Here is a 15,978-nt window from a genome sequence, read left to right as displayed (position 1 = left end):
GGCGTTATATATGCATAACCACCTGATCAATTGGCATATTATAACATCGTCCTGGACGCTGGATGCCCGGATGCGGGATATTAGGGATAAATGGATCGGGCCGTTCGTTCCGCGACAATATAATATATTTATTGATTGGGCCGTTCGTTCTGCGACAATATGATATACTTTTCTATTTTGTGTATACATTTATGAGAAATGTTTTTCCTAAAAAAAAAGCTAAGCATGCATTGTATCCACCTTAAGAGGCAGTCAAATGTACAGGTTATTCCTTTATCTCATGTCATGCTCCATATTTCTTATTATGTTATTGTTCATGCCTTACATACTCAGTACACTGTTCGTACTGACGTCCTTTCTTGTGGACATTGCGTTCATGCCCGCAGGTAGACAGGTAGAAGGACCTAATCCCTAGGAGCTCCATCAGTGGCATCTTAGAAGTGCTCCAGTTGTTCCGGAGCTGCAGCCTTTTGGTACTACTCTTTTGTACATATATACTGGGGCATGGCGAAATCCTGCACCATCTTATGGATTTCTGTATTCTACTTAGAGGCTCGTAGACATATGTATGCTGTTAGATGCCCACTAGCTTCTTAAATTCTTATTACTGTATAATATTTCGGTAGTCTCGTTAGCTTATGCCTGTGAACACTATTGTTGATAGTTGTACTAAGTATGATATTAATGAGCTATCTATACGACCCACTTAGAAATGTTTATGGAATGTTAGACTGGAGGTGCTCGGTAGGCCCTCCGACTAGGTCGTGACATGATTAGTGTTTTTAAGCCCTTTTTAGACTCTTTGGTAATAGTGTCCATTGATGATATGCTAGTGTATTCTAGAAGTAAGGAGGAGCATGAGAAATATTTGAGGATTGCTCTTGGGGTATTATGGGAGAAGAGGTTGTATGCTAAATTCTCCAAGTGTCAATTTTAGTTGTCTTCTGTGTCCTTCTTGAGGCATGTAATTTCGAGAGAGGGTATTATGGTGGAAGGGTATTATGGTGGATCCACAGGAAATTCAGGCAGTCAGGGACTAGGCTAGGCCCACATAAGTTACCGCAATTTATAGTTTTGTGGGTATGGCTAGCTATTATCATTGGTTTGTGAAGGGGTTTGCCTCTATTGCTTCTCACTTAACCCGTTTGACTCAGAAAGAGATACTGTTTCAGTGGTCTAACGAGTGTGAGGAGAGCTTCCAAAAGCTCAAGATGTTTTTGACTACAGCGCCTATTCTAGCATTGACCGTGGAGGGCATGGATTTTGTTGTATATTGTGATGCTTCATGTTCTGGTTTGGGTGCTGTTTTGATGCAGGAAAAGAAGGTGATTGCTTACGCTTCTCGATAGTTGAAAGTGTATGAGAAGAAGTATCCCACTCATGACTTAGAACGGGCAGCAGTGGTGTTTGCGCTGAAAATCTGGAGGCACTACTTGTATGGTGTCCATTGTGAGGTGTACACTAACCATCGCAGCTTACAACATGTGTTCACTTAGAGGGATCTGAACTTTAGGGAGTGGAGATGGATGGAACTACTAAAAGATTATGACATCACCATTCTGTATCATCCTAGTAAGGCAAATATGGTGGCCGACACGTTGACCAGGAAGTCGGCTAGTATGGGAAGTCTGACTCGTTTGATTTCTTCAGAGCGTCCATTAGCTAGAGAGGTTCAGACTCTGGCTAAAAATTTTATGAGGCTGGGTATTTTTGACACGGGCAGGGTGTTGACTTGTGTTGAGGCTCAGTCATCATTTCTGGAGGAGATTAAGGCTAAGAAGTTTGAGGATGCCAAGTTGTGTAAAATTCGTGACAGGGTGTTAGGTGGTGAGGCCAAGGAGGCTGTGATTTACAAAGAGGGGGTGCTGCTGATTAAAGCGTGAGTTTGCATGCCACGTGTGGGTGATTTGATTAAGACTATTCAAACAGTGGCTCACAGTTTAAGGTATTTCGTTCATCATAGCTCTACTAAGATGTACCGCAATTTGACGCAACACTACTAGTGGACTTGGATGAAGCGTGATATAGTGGAGTTTGTTGCTCAGTGTTTGAACTGCAAACAGGTGAAGTATGAGCATCAGAAACCTGGGGGTACACTTCGGAGGATCCCTATTCCTTAGTGGAAGTGGGAAAGAATAGCAATGGATTTCGTGGTTGGTCTTCCGAAAACGTTAGAGAAGTTTGATCCTTTCTGGGTTATTGTTGAAAGGTTGACTAAGTCTGCCCATTTCATTCCAGTGCAGATAACTTATGACGCGAAGAAATTGGCCAAGATCTACATTCGTGAGGTGGTTAGGCTACATGGGGTTCCTATCTCCATCGTGTCTGACAGGGGCATGACGTTCACATCTCGATTTTGGGAGCATTTGCATGAGGAATAGGGTACTAGGTTGGACCTTAGTACAGCTTTCCACCCTCAGACTAACGGGCAGACCGAGCGGACCATTTAGGTTCTTGAGGATATGCTTCGGGCCTGTGTGATAGACTTTAGTGGTCATTGGGATTAGTTCTTATTATTGGCTGAGTTTGCATATAATAATAGCTACCACTCGAGCATCGACATGGCTCCATTTGAGGTGTTATATGGGAGAGGATATAGGTCTCCCATTGGTTGGTTTGATGCGTTTGAGATGAGACCTTGGAGTACGGATCTTCTGAGAGAGTCCCTAGAGAAGGTGAAGTTGATTCAAGCTACGCTTCTGGCAGCCCAGAGTAGGGAAAAGGAGTATGCGGACCGTAAGGTCCGAGATCTTATGTTTGGGGAGGGAGAGCAAGTGTTGTTGAAAGTCTCACCCATGAAGGGTGTGATGAGGCTTGGGAAGAAGGGCAAGCTTAGCCCAAGGTACATTAGGCCATTTGAGATTCTCAAGCGTATGGAGGAGATAGCTTATGAGTTTGCTTTACCTCCGGGTCTATCAGGCGTTCATCCGGTATTTCACGTTTCGATGTTGAAGAGGTACCACGGCGATGGTTTGTACATAATCCGTTGGGATTCAGTCTAGTTAGATGAGAACGTGACATATGAGGAAGAGCTTGTTGCTATCTTAGATAGGGATGTTCGCAAATTGAGGTCCAAGAAAATAGCTTCCGTGAAAGTTCAGTGGAAGAATCGCCCGGTGGAGGAAGCAACTTGGGAAAAAGAATCGGATATGCGTAGCCAGTATCCTCAGCTTTTCTCCGAGTCAGGTAACTTTTCCTAGATTCCTCATCCTTGTCCGTTCGGGGACAAACGGTGTTTCAATTGGTATCTGGTGTAAGGACCCTCCTAGTCGTTATGGAAAGCATAGGATCACCCTACTAAATAGAATCTTCCCAAGGTTAGAACGAGCTAATAGGAACTCGATTATCTAAGTCTAAGAATTGAAATTTGACTTGTTTTTTATTGTTCTTTGATTATGTTGAGTACATTGGGGGTAACGTAAGAAATTAGAACTCCGTTGGGAATTCTGAGGCCACGAGTTAGTTCGTATGGTGTTTTTATGTCTATATGCTTGTTTTGTTTGTGTTTGTGAGGCCTCGGATGAAATGTTGGGTGATAGAGCTGAAAACCAGTGAAATTAGCGAGCATACTGGTTCAGTAGCACCGCTGCAGCGGAGGAAGTGCCATTGCGGCGGGACCTCTATAGCTGCCAACTTCTCGCCACAGCGGTCAGTCGGATTTTTATAGGTCCGATATGGCGGGCACTGGACCGCTATGGTGATGTCACTATAGCGGGATCAGGACAACCATGGCGAATGACAGGGTTAGTATGGTCCGCGATAGTGGGCACTTGGCCGCTATAGCGAGACCGCTACAGCGATTTGACAGCCGCAGCGGTAGACAGGAGCAGAATGTCGGCTTTTAAGCACTTAGTTCCGAATTCTTTGTTCACAAAACTCCAAAACAGTTTCCCATAAGCACCTAGGGCGAAATTCCAAGATAGGGAAAGAATATCCTTGAGAGGTAAGTCTCAACCATTCCTTCCATCATTACGTTATCATCTTCATGATTATCATCCCTTTTATGGGTCTACAATGGTGAATTAGAAATAGTAACCCTAGAACCTAATAGGCTTTCTATAGTTGATGGGTTATGATTGTATCATGTGTTTATCATCTAATGGCTTGGGTTATCAACTTTTAGTCAAGAATTGAACCATTAGAGTCATGAACTAAGTGAATTGAGACTCAGGGTTTCATAAAAATGGTAGCTTGAACATGGAAACTGCTTGTAATAGATGTTTTGATTAAATATCCTTATAAATTGATAATTGGTGGTTGCTAAGGCAAATGTTAGGTTAATTTACACCTAGATATCATTCACCCATTGGAATGGGGCTAAAGGGAAGGGTGTTCTTGAATTGATTTTGTGACTAGAGTAATTATGACTTATTTATCATTCTAATTGCTAGACTTTGAGTGTTTCGAGGTTTTACGGAAGGGAAAGGTAGTAGCAGAGTAATCTGCATTGTTCCAGCTCTATATTCGAGGTAGGTTACAGTCTACTTGAGTTAGACTTTGATTAGTTGATTGTATGTATTGTGAAATTGATAGGAGAAAGCATGGCTAGTCTTCAAACATGATTGTGTTTAGTTGAACTTCCTATATGCCTTTGATTGAGTTATTATGTGGGCTTCGTGCCACTATTCCTTATGTTGGAACTTACAGGTTGATGGAGTTGTGATGAGAAGTCAATATGATCGTCTTAGTGGAATTGAGATACAAATGATAATTTGATTATTAAAAATAATGTGACACTAGATACGGATACATACATATATATATATATATATATTAGAAGGCTCATTTGACCGGGGGTGAGGATGAGGCCTAGTTATGAACAGGCATATTTGACAGGGGGTGAGGATATGGCCTAGTTGTGAGCTCAGGTCCTAAGAGTGAGTCCGGAACGAGTGGTACGTGGATACCATGGGTCCCCTGTAGGTCATGACTACTGAGCAATGACATCAGTTAGCATGTGTGTACAGCGTGTATATGGTTATTGTTGGTAGACTTATTTTCGTTGCTTGCTTCCGTTGATTTGACTCTTGATATCATTGGGTGACTTGATTGTTAATATCCTTGGTTGTCCTGTTGATTGGGTTAATTGATTATGTGTTTTTGGCTGGCTTATCTATTTTATTGATTTTATGATGTATGCATTGTTATACCCCGCGTTTTATGCAATTGGATAATTCAAGACAATCGCGGGAAGACGACAAGCAAGGCTACATTTTATTGTGTTTGGCATTTGAGTTATTTATGAAGAGTCTAGAAGTGGAAATAATGAGAGAGGTCAAGAGCATAAGGGGAATCCACGACATGACTCGTGAAAATATGAAGGAAGACGAAGGGCAAAATTGGAAGTTGGAAAAAAAAAAAAAATGTGTTTCATTAATTTCAAGAGCTAGCCCAAAATAAAGTTGGGCTTGAAATTTTAATCCAAAGAAGAGAGCCCAACCGGCCATGTTCATGGCCCAAAGCCCATGGGAAATTAAAATACATGGATAAATAAGATGGTTATCCTCATTTTCCTCCATAACTTAAGAAAGTTCAAGAAGAAACTTGAAGGAGAAAAACCAAGCTAGGTTTCGGCCATAGATAAATTTTCCAAGAAAAATTGATAAAATTCCCCTAAAAATCATTTCCTACCAAGCAAAGAGTGCTTAACAAGGTGGAGTAGTCTTTGGAGCAAGAAAGATTCAAGATCCTCCAAGTTTCCAAGAATTAAGCAAGTTGAGGAGTTGAAGAAGAAAGGTGAGTTTTTAATCTTGTTTTGTGTGTTATGAAGGTTTATATGTGTTGTTGTATGCCAAAATGGATGAAACTCATGAAGTAGAGGGAAATAGTATGTGGCCGTGTACCTCTACATAGGTATAGGAACCATGCTTCAATTAATTGGATTAGTTTTTGGTTATTATTTTGGGAATGTTATGTGAAAAGTGGAAGTTGAATGATTTTGGAGAGATTGTAGTTGTGTGTGCATGAGGTTGAAGCCGTGTGGTGTAGTGTGTGTGGTGACCGTGTGTGTGTGTTGTTGTTGTGTAGAGAAAGAGTGAATTAATGTTATTAGTAGCTTGATTGTTGGGTTGTGGATCCTTGTCGCTAACGAATGCTTAATAATTTTTGTGAAGTTGTTGCAATTAGAGACTTGTTTAGGAGTTATATGAATGGAATATGATGTCTCTTTGTATGTATGAATGACAATGACGTTAGTATGGGATTGTCGGAATGTATATTATAAGGTTGATATTGTACTCATTGAAGTTGTATGGCTTTGAAGAAAGTGGCAAATTGATATTATGTGCCTGAATTGGAATATGTGAAGCGCTAGTGTGATTGTCGAATTTTGTTAACCGTTTGGCCGGGTTTGAATTCCCGAGTGGTGTTTGATGAAAATTTGATGAAATTGAATGTCGAGGATGGTATATTTACAGAGGAAATGCTGCCGAAATTTCGGTAGCAAAGTCCTTCCTTAAGATTCTAACTCAAAGTGTACTAATGAAAGTTTTGGTAAACTTGACCAAATTGCAGATTTTGACGACCTTGTGACGCGAAATTGGAGTAGCTAAAGGAGCGGAAAAAGGTATGTAAGGCTTCACCCTTCTTTGTATGGCATGTCCTAGATATAATAAGTCGGGTACAAGCCTCGGGGACAACCCTAATCCCCGGAATCCGCACCTAAAGTTTTCAACTTTTCATTCAATGGAATTGAAGTAGAAAGTGCGTAAAATGATAGGAAGACCTCCTAGACCTCTATAACTTGCGTAAATGGGACCCGATCACCCTAGAACCCCCACAAGTAATGACATGACATGTAATACATGTAAATAGTACACGCTACCTCATCCGGCCCGAGGTGGGCCCGTTACTCCCGGACTTTCCTAAAAGTCTTAGTGGATGTACTTAAAGTGAATCCGAAGGGGACCTTTGATCCCGATCTTGTTACCAAATGGTAAGTACTATGATTCCCCTAACGAGGATGCCCCCAGGATGATAATAATGACCATGACGTTAGAAAAAAAAAGGAACGCCTATGATACGTACTACCGGAACGACTCTATGACTAAGACGACTAAGCTAAGTATCTTACGCAAACATGAAAGTGTTAAATTAAATTTTGAAACTTATTTATATCTCCAAGCTACGACTTTATTTTCTAAAGGATTTCAAAGCCTGTGAAATTACATCGATGATGCCCCGATCCTATTTTACGTCTACTTTACTATTATTCTCCGTTGTTAGTCCTACCTTAAGATACTCGTTCTTCCAAGGTGAGACAAAACTATAATTAGCATTCCATAATTAAATCGGAGGTCACCGACCTTACGTCACTCCGATGGATATATGATTTTCCTTGGGCTCCCTCGTGTGCTTATATGATGTATAATTATATGAAACATGCATATGTATATAAGAAAGATATAAGTATATGAAGTACGTATATGTATATAAGATAAGTAAATGTATATAAGATATGTATATGTATACAAGCTATGTATATGAACCTGGGCTGGGGGAAAAGGATATATGGGGGAAAGGGAGGGAAATATGTTCACTACCACCTGATCAGCTGGTTTATCATCCCGGACGCGGGGTGCCCGGACGCGGGATATATGGGAGAGCCGATTTATATATATCTACATCGGCGCCATGTGGGTGAGCCGACATTGTTCGGTGCTATGATATGACCTACCATGTCATGACCAGACATGATATGCTATGATACGCTATGACATGATATGCTATGATACGCTATGACATGAAATGCTATGATACACTAAGCTATGCTATGATAGGACAGACTATGCTATGACATGATAAGCTATGATATGATACGATAAGCCATACTATGACGCGATATGCTATGACACGCTATGCTATGACATGATGCGTTAGGATATCATACCCGTGACATGACCAGCTACGATATGATAGGATGCGATACACTACGATAGTGCAGGGCGTAACACGATAAAGCGTAACATGATATAAACCCTAGTTCCTATGTCTGCAGAAAAGAAACGTTGTAAAAAGAGAAAGACAAGTCCATATGACAGCCGGCCCGAGAAGGGGCCTCGCTAAGTGCAGGTTATTTTCTTGCCGCATTATCGATCCTATGACTCCCTGATGTTGTTAATCATGCTCTATATTACTGCTTGTATTATTTTCCATGCCTTACATACTCGGTACATTATTCGTACTGACGTCCCTTCTTGTGGGCGCTGCGTTCATGCCACGCAGGTCAGCAGACAGGTGGACGCGATCTTTAGGAGCTTACCAGCAGTACCCCACAGTGCTCCAGTTGTTCCGGAGCTTTATCTCAGCGGTACTATTCTGTATATGTATATTCGGGCACGATAGTACTCGGCCCTTTCTATGTATAAGTATACTATGTCTAGAGGCTCGTAGACAGATATGTACAGTCAGTCGGGTACAGTAGATTTAGGATGTTTGGCATGATAATGTTGTTGTCTAAAGTATTAACTATGTTTGCCAGTTTATGTTTCAAAAAAAAATATATGGCACTGTTTATATAAGATAGCTAAGGGGTGCTCGGTACAAGTATCGGGTACTCGTCACGGCCCCTAGTCGGGTCGTGACAGAAGTGGTATCAGAGCAGTTCGGTCCTAGGGTTTGTCTACGAGCCGTGTCCAGTAGAGTCTTGTCTATGGGTGTGTAGCGCGCCATACTTATAGACAGGAAGCTACAGGGCATTTAGGGAATGTGACCTTCCTTGTATCCTAAGATCGTGCGATAGAGCTATGCTGGTAGGTTTCCATATTCCTTTTTCCTAATCCAATGCTATGATTTCAGTAATGCCGCCGAAGAGAAAGGCTACGGCAGCCGAGAAGGGCAAGAGGGTGCCCGGTAGTAGGATCGAGCGGGAGCTAGAAGAAGGAGAGTCTCATAATGCAGCTCCCCCTCAGACTGCTCCTATCCCCCCTGCACCGGCAGAGCAGGGAAGAGCTCCAGCTCCAGTCCCACCACCAGCAGCTCCGGGCCAGCAGATGGCAGAGGCCATCCAGCTATTGACCCAGTTAGTTGCCGCACAGGCTCAGCGACAAGATGTGGACCCGGGAGACAGGGCGGTAAGCGCAAGGGCTCGCGACTTTATCACTTTGAGGCCTCCAGAGTTTTATGGATCAAAGCCAGAGGAGGACCCGCAGAACTTTATAGATGAGATGCTGCGGACTCTGAGGATTATACATGCTTCTGACACAGAGTCCGTAGAGTTGGCTTCATACAGGCTGCGGGATGTGGCAGTCCTATGGTACAGCAGTTGGATATCCTCGAGGGGAGCAAATGCACCCCCTCCGGTTTGGCAGGAGTTCACTGAGGCTTTCCTACGACATTTCCTACCGCCAGAGGTTCGACGGGCTCGAGCCGATATGTTCCTGAACCTTAGACAGGGAAATATGAGTGTTCGGGAATACAGTCTTCGTTTCAACTCACTGGCCAGATATGCCCCAGCTATGATAGCAGATAGGGGAGATCATGTGCACCGTTTCGTGAGTGGGCTAGGGCCACATTTGGTTAAAGAATGCTTGACGGCCTCACTCCAGGACGGGATGACTATTACCCGTATCCAGGCCCACGCCCAAAATCTGGAGGAGCAATATCAGCCGCGGAGAGAAGAGCGCTATCCAGACAGGGGTTCCCGAAAGAGAGGCAGGTTTTCCAGGACCAGAAGTGAGTATAGAGGGGGACAGACACAGGGGCAATTCGGGTACTCAGACCAGCCGGTAGCCAGTGCACCTCCTCGAGTTGCAGATAGGGGATTTGACCGTCCTACGGATTCGGGGGCAGGGCAGAGCACCAGAGCTCCGGGATACCAGTATAGAGATGATTCCAGTAGAATGATGCCACCCCCGCCACGGTGTACTCGGTGTGGCAGGCCACACTCAGGACAGTGTTACCGGGATACAGGTGCGTGCTATGCTTGTGGACGGGCCGACCATTTGATGCGAGATTGTCCGCTACGGAATGAGGGGGGCAGAACTCAGCCAGCCGGATCAGCGATCGGTTCATCGTCAACCGTGCGCCCTCGTGGACAGATTTCTCAGGCCCCAACGGGCCGCGGCCGAGGTAGAGGAGGGGCACCTAGTTTAGCCGGTCCTCCACACCGTATATATGCACTGACAGGACGACAGGACCCTGAGCCTCCCGCGGACGCGGCCACAGGTACTTTTCGGCATTTTCTATAATATGTGCATTAATTGATTCGAATTCTATCTTATCCTACCCTGCCTTTGTATTGCCGAACATACTAGGAATTTGGAAATTAGAGCGGAGAATAGCCACCCACGCAGGTAAAAAGTGAATAGTAGTGACCTCGAAGGCTAAAATAGTCATTAAAAGGGAAACACGCGCTACAAGTGCGTTTGAACATTGTCGAGACCCCAACTTACCCCATATTAGGTGCTAGAGGTAGTACGGGGAAGCGGAAGTAAAAATACTAACACTGAAACGCTGAAATGCATCAAAGTTTCAAGGTTAAGCGTGCTCAGGTGGGAGTAATTCCATGATGGGTGACCCCCTGGGAAATATGCTGAGAATTTCGTAAATGTGGAAATAAGAGACGAGTGAAAAAGTAAGTCACCCAGATTAAATTAGGGGTGTGGAAAGTGGTTAGAAACCCCACATGGGTCATATAGGCCGAGACGAACTAAGATAACAGAAGAAAAGGGGAGCCATGATAACAGGAAGCTTTGGGAATAAAGGAGGAAAGTACAGAGGTCACAGGGTGAGACCGATATTGAGCCCACATTAGCTAAGGCAAGGAATCCCTAATATGGTAATATACAGGAATATTTCTAGTGAGGGAATTGACACAGTAGACGTCACGAAGGAAGAAGCACAACTGCGAAGATCGCAAAGAGGGCAACCTAAGCTTCTAAGATGGACATGCTAAGTGACACGAGGCATCTGCGAAGGAGACCTCCCCGAAGTATAATACTATGCTATGAGGCCAGTTCAACATTCGAGGACGAATGTTCTAAAGCGGGGGAGGATGTTATACCCCGCGTTTTATGCAATTGGATAATTCAAGACAATCGCGGGAAGACGACAAGCAAGGCTACATTTTATTGTGTTTGGCATTTGAGTTATTTATGAAGAGTCTAGAAGTGGAAATAATGAGAGAGGTCAAGAGCATAAGGGGAATCCACGACATGACTCGTGAAAATATGAAGGAAGACGAAGGGCAAAATTGGAAGTTGGAAAAAAAAAAATGTGTTTCATTAATTTCAAGAGCTAGCCCAAAATAAAGTTGGGCTTGAAATTTTAATCCAAAGAAGAGAGCCCAACCGGCCATGTTCATGGCCCAAAGCCCATGGGAAATTAAAATACATGGATAAATAAGATGGTTATCCTCATTTTCCTCCATAACTTAAGAAAGTTCAAGAAGAAACTTGAAGGAGAAAAACCAAGCTAGGTTTCGGCCATAGATAAATTTTCCAAGAAAAATTGATAAAATTCCCCTAAAAATCATTTCCTACCAAGCAAAGAGTGCTTAACAAGGTGGAGTAGTCTTTGGAGCAAGAAAGATTCAAGATCCTCCAAGTTTCCAAGAATTAAGCAAGTTGAGGAGTTGAAGAAGAAAGGTGAGTTTTTAATCTTGTTTTGTGTGTTATGAAGGTTTATATGTGTTGTTGTATGCCAAAATGGATGAAACTCATGAAGTAGAGGGAAATAGTATGTGGCCGTGTACCTCTACATAGGTATAGGAACCATGCTTCAATTAATTGGATTAGTTTTTGGTTATTATTTTGGGAATGTTATGTGAAAAGTGGAAGTTGAATGATTTTGGAGAGATTGTAGTTGTGTGTGCATGAGGTTGAAGCCGTGTGGTGTAGTGTGTGTGGTGACCGTGTGTGTGTGTTGTTGTTGTGTAGAGAAAGAGTGAATTAATGTTATTAGTAGCTTGATTGTTGGGTTGTGGATCCTTGTCGCTAACGAATGCTTAATAATTTTTGTGAAGTTGTTGCAATTAGAGACTTGTTTAGGAGTTATATGAATGGAATATGATGTCTCTTTGTATGTATGAATGACAATGACGTTAGTATGGGATTGTCGGAATGTATATTATAAGGTTGATATTGTACTCATTGAAGTTGTATGGCTTTGAAGAAAGTGGCAAATTGATATTATGTGCCTGAATTGGAATATGTGAAGCGCTAGTGTGATTGTCGAATTTTGTTAACCGTTTGGCCGGGTTTGAATTCCCGAGTGGTGTTTGATGAAAATTTGATGAAATTGAATGTCGAGGATGGTATATTTACAGAGGAAATGCTGCCAAAATTTCGGTAGCAAAGTCCTTCCTTAAGATTCTAACTCAAAGTGTACTAATGAAAGTTTTGGTAAACTTGACCAAATTGCAGATTTTGACGACCTTGTGACGCGAAATTGGAGTAGCTAAAGGAGCGGAAAAAGGTATGTAAGGCTTCACCCTTCTTTGTATGGCATGTCCTAGATATAATAAGTCGGGTACAAGCCTCGGGGACAACCCTAATCCCCGGAATCCGCACCTAAAGTTTTCAACTTTTCATTCAATGGAATTGAAGTAGAAAGTGCGTAAAATGATAGGAAGACCTCCTAGACCTCTATAACTTGCGTAAATGGGACCCGATCACCCTAGAACCCCCACAAGTAATGACATGACATGTAATACATGTAAATAGTACACGCTACCTCATCCGGCCCGAGGTGGGCCCGTTACTCCCGGACTTTCCTAAAAGTCTTAGTGGATGTACTTAAAGTGAATCCGAAGGGGACCTTTGATCCCGATCTTGTTACCAAATGGTAAGTACTATGATTCCCCTAACGAGGATGCCCCCAGGATGATAATAATGACCATGACGTTAGAAAAAAAAAGGAACGCCTATGATACGTACTACCGGAACGACTCTATGACTAAGACGACTAAGCTAAGTATCTTACGCAAACATGAAAGTGTTAAATTAAATTTTGAAACTTATTTATATCTCCAAGCTACGACTTTATTTTCTAAAGGATTTCAAAGCCTGTGAAATTACATCGATGATGCCCCGATCCTATTTTACGTCTACTTTACTATTATTCTCCGTTGTTAGTCCTACCTTAAGATACTCGTTCTTCCAAGGTGAGACAAAACTATAATTAGCATTCCATAATTAAATCGGAGGTCACCGACCTTACGTCACTCCGATGGATATATGATTTTCCTTGGGCTCCCTCGTGTGCTTATATGATGTATAATTATATGAAACATGCATATGTATATAAGAAAGATATAAGTATATGAAGTACGTATATGTATATAAGATAAGTAAATGTATATAAGATATGTATATGTATACAAGCTATGTATATGAACCTGGGCTGGGGGAAAAGGATATATGGGGGAAAGGGAGGGAAATATGTTCACTACCACCTGATCAGCTGGTTTATCATCCCGGACGCGGGGTGCCCGGACGCGGGATATATGGGAGAGCCGATTTATATATATCTACATCGGCGCCATGTGGGTGAGCCGACATTGTTCGGTGCTATGATATGACCTACCATGTCATGACCAGACATGATATGCTATGATACGCTATGACATGATATGCTATGATACGCTATGACATGAAATGCTATGATACACTAAGCTATGCTATGATAGGACAGACTATGCTATGACATGATAAGCTATGATATGATACGATAAGCCATACTATGACGCGATATGCTATGACACGCTATGCTATGACATGATGCGTTAGGATATCATACCCGTGACATGACCAGCTACGATATGATAGGATGCGATACACTACGATAGTGCAGGGCGTAACACGATAAAGCGTAACATGATATAAACCCTAGTTCCTATGTCTGCAGAAAAGAAACGTTGTAAAAAGAGAAAGACAAGTCCATATGACAGCCGGCCCGAGAAGGGGCCTCGCTAAGTGCAGGTTATTTTCTTGCCGCATTATCGATCCTATGACTCCCTGATGTTGTTAATCATGCTCTATATTACTGCTTGTATTATTTTCCATGCCTTACATACTCGGTACATTATTCGTACTGACGTCCCTTCTTGTGGGCGCTGCGTTCATGCCACGCAGGTCAGCAGACAGGTGGACGCGATCTTTAGGAGCTTACCAGCAGTACCCCACAGTGCTCCAGTTGTTCCGGAGCTTTATCTCAGCGGTACTATTCTGTATATGTATATTCGGGCACGATAGTACTCGGCCCTTTCTATGTATAAGTATACTATGTCTAGAGGCTCGTAGACAGATATGTACAGTCAGTCGGGTACAGTAGATTTAGGATGTTTGGCATGATAATGTTGTTGTCTAAAGTATTAACTATGTTTGCCAGTTTATGTTTCAAAAAAAAATATATGGCACTGTTTATATAAGATAGCTAAGGGGTGCTCGGTACAAGTATCGGGTACTCGTCACGGCCCCTAGTCGGGTCGTGACATGCATGATACTAATCTTGGTCAGCCTATAATATCGACCGGTATATAGTGTTTGTACTGATACTACATTGCTGCATTCTTTTGAGGGCAGATTGTGATCCAGAGACTGCTACCCGACCTCATATCTAGCGTTGAGGCCGTTTGCTGACAGATTTATGGTGAGCTGCTATCCATGTCAGGCTACCCGGAGATCTTCTTTTCTGATGTCTATTTCTAATCCATACATTGTTGGTTATTTATTTAGACAGCTTACATTCCTTAGACATGTTTTGGATTAGAGTCCTTGTACAGTGACTTCGGATTTTGGGGTTGTAATAGTTAGGACTTCCGCATTTACTTCATTATTTTATGGCATGACTAAATTTCGATTTATCTTGTGCTCGAATGGTTAATAACTGATTGAATTGGTTAGTATAAAAATGGACTTGAATGAATAGATGACTTACTCATTGGTTTGCCCACTAGGAGTTAGTGTAGGTGCCAGTCATGGCGGGTTGGGTCGTGGCAATTTTCCACACCATTAATGACAACATAACAAGATAAATAAATAGAAAGCTTACCCAAAGGAAGAATCCTCTCAAAGCTCCTCAAAATTACCCCCAAATACTCTCTAGGTCACCAATTTAGTGAATGAGAAGACATGGTTCGAAATTGGGAATACAAGGTTTCTGATCAGCGATTCTCGGGTCCCCAAACACATTGATCGTAGACGCAGACTCACCTCTGCGAAGAACTGCTCTCATAAGTGGGGCCATTTTCCACCTCATTTCCTCACATCTGCTGGCCAAGTCCCGCATAGGCAGGCCCGCAGATGCGAACCCACATCTGCAGAAGCGGAACACAAGAAATCAGGAAAATCTAGCTTTTCACCAAGTCCAACCCAAACCCAAAACTCATCCAAAACCCCTCGGTTGCAAACCAAACTTGCATACCACTCTATAAACACGCTACGAGCTCACCCGTTCCCTCAGAAATTCCTAATAGAGGTCACCATAACCTAGTCAACCCCTAAAATCCTAAAAGCAACTTTCCATCCAAGTGACCAAAATGCTCCTGAGTGCTTGGAGAACCGAACTAACCACCCCTCCAAGTTATAAACAACTCTCCTGATCTTATTGAATCGACAAAATTACCCAAAAGTCAACTATTTGTCAAAGTTTTTTCACTTTAAGCCTCTAGTTTCCTCAATTTTAACTAAGACTCACCCAACCACTTGGGGAACCGTTCCACCTTTCCTACCTGGGGAACCATTCCACCTTTCCTCATAAGTCAAACATGCTCTAACAAAACTAGGGGAAGGGTTAACAGGGTTAAAAAGGTCAAAATTGCTAATTGACCAAACGGGTAGTTACATCAGATACTAATAAATAACTATTCATCCTCGAACGGAGAAGAAATTAAATGAAGGAAAAGTACCTGGTTCGGTAAAGAGCTAGGGATATCTCCCACACATATCGGCCTTGATCTCCCATGTTGCCTCCTTAATTGGACAGTGCTTCCATTTCACCTTAACTGAAGCTATCTTTTTGATCTCGACTTCCACATTT

At 42.5% G+C, this 15,978-nt stretch overlaps 1 protein-coding gene across 1 annotated transcript; it reads left to right on the top strand.

Annotated features, from left to right (window-relative positions):
* Window positions 1–2,141: 2,141 nt before the first annotated feature.
* On the top strand, window positions 2,142–14,249 carry LOC132601470 (uncharacterized). The gene is made up of 4 exons (XM_060314549.1): window positions 2,142–2,288; window positions 3,003–3,186; window positions 8,797–10,164; window positions 14,073–14,249. Exons 1-4 carry the CDS (start codon window positions 2,142–2,144, stop codon window positions 14,099–14,101), a joined length of 1,728 nt encoding a protein of 575 aa, XP_060170532.1. The 3' UTR covers window positions 14,102–14,249.
* The last annotated feature ends 1,729 nt before the right edge of the window (window positions 14,250–15,978 follow it).

Source organism: Lycium barbarum, chromosome 7, assembly GCF_019175385.1.
Source record: "Lycium barbarum isolate Lr01 chromosome 7, ASM1917538v2, whole genome shotgun sequence".
NCBI lineage: Eukaryota > Viridiplantae > Streptophyta > Magnoliopsida > Solanales > Solanaceae > Lycium > Lycium barbarum.
The sequence above is the reverse complement of the archived record's forward strand: the minus strand, read 5'-3'. Positions and strand labels throughout refer to the sequence as shown.

Coding starts and splice junctions, on each gene's coding strand:
- LOC132601470 (XM_060314549.1), top strand. CDS start 2,142: ATGGATTTCGTGGTTGGTCTTCCGAAAACGTTAGAGAAGTTTGATCCT. Junction 2,289..3,002: donor CCAAGATCTACATTCGTGAG/GTGGTTAGGCTA, acceptor GATTCAGTCTAG/TTAGATGAGAACGTGACATA. Junction 3,187..8,796: donor TCAGCTTTTCTCCGAGTCAG/GTAACTTTTCCT, acceptor CTATGATTTCAG/TAATGCCGCCGAAGAGAAAG.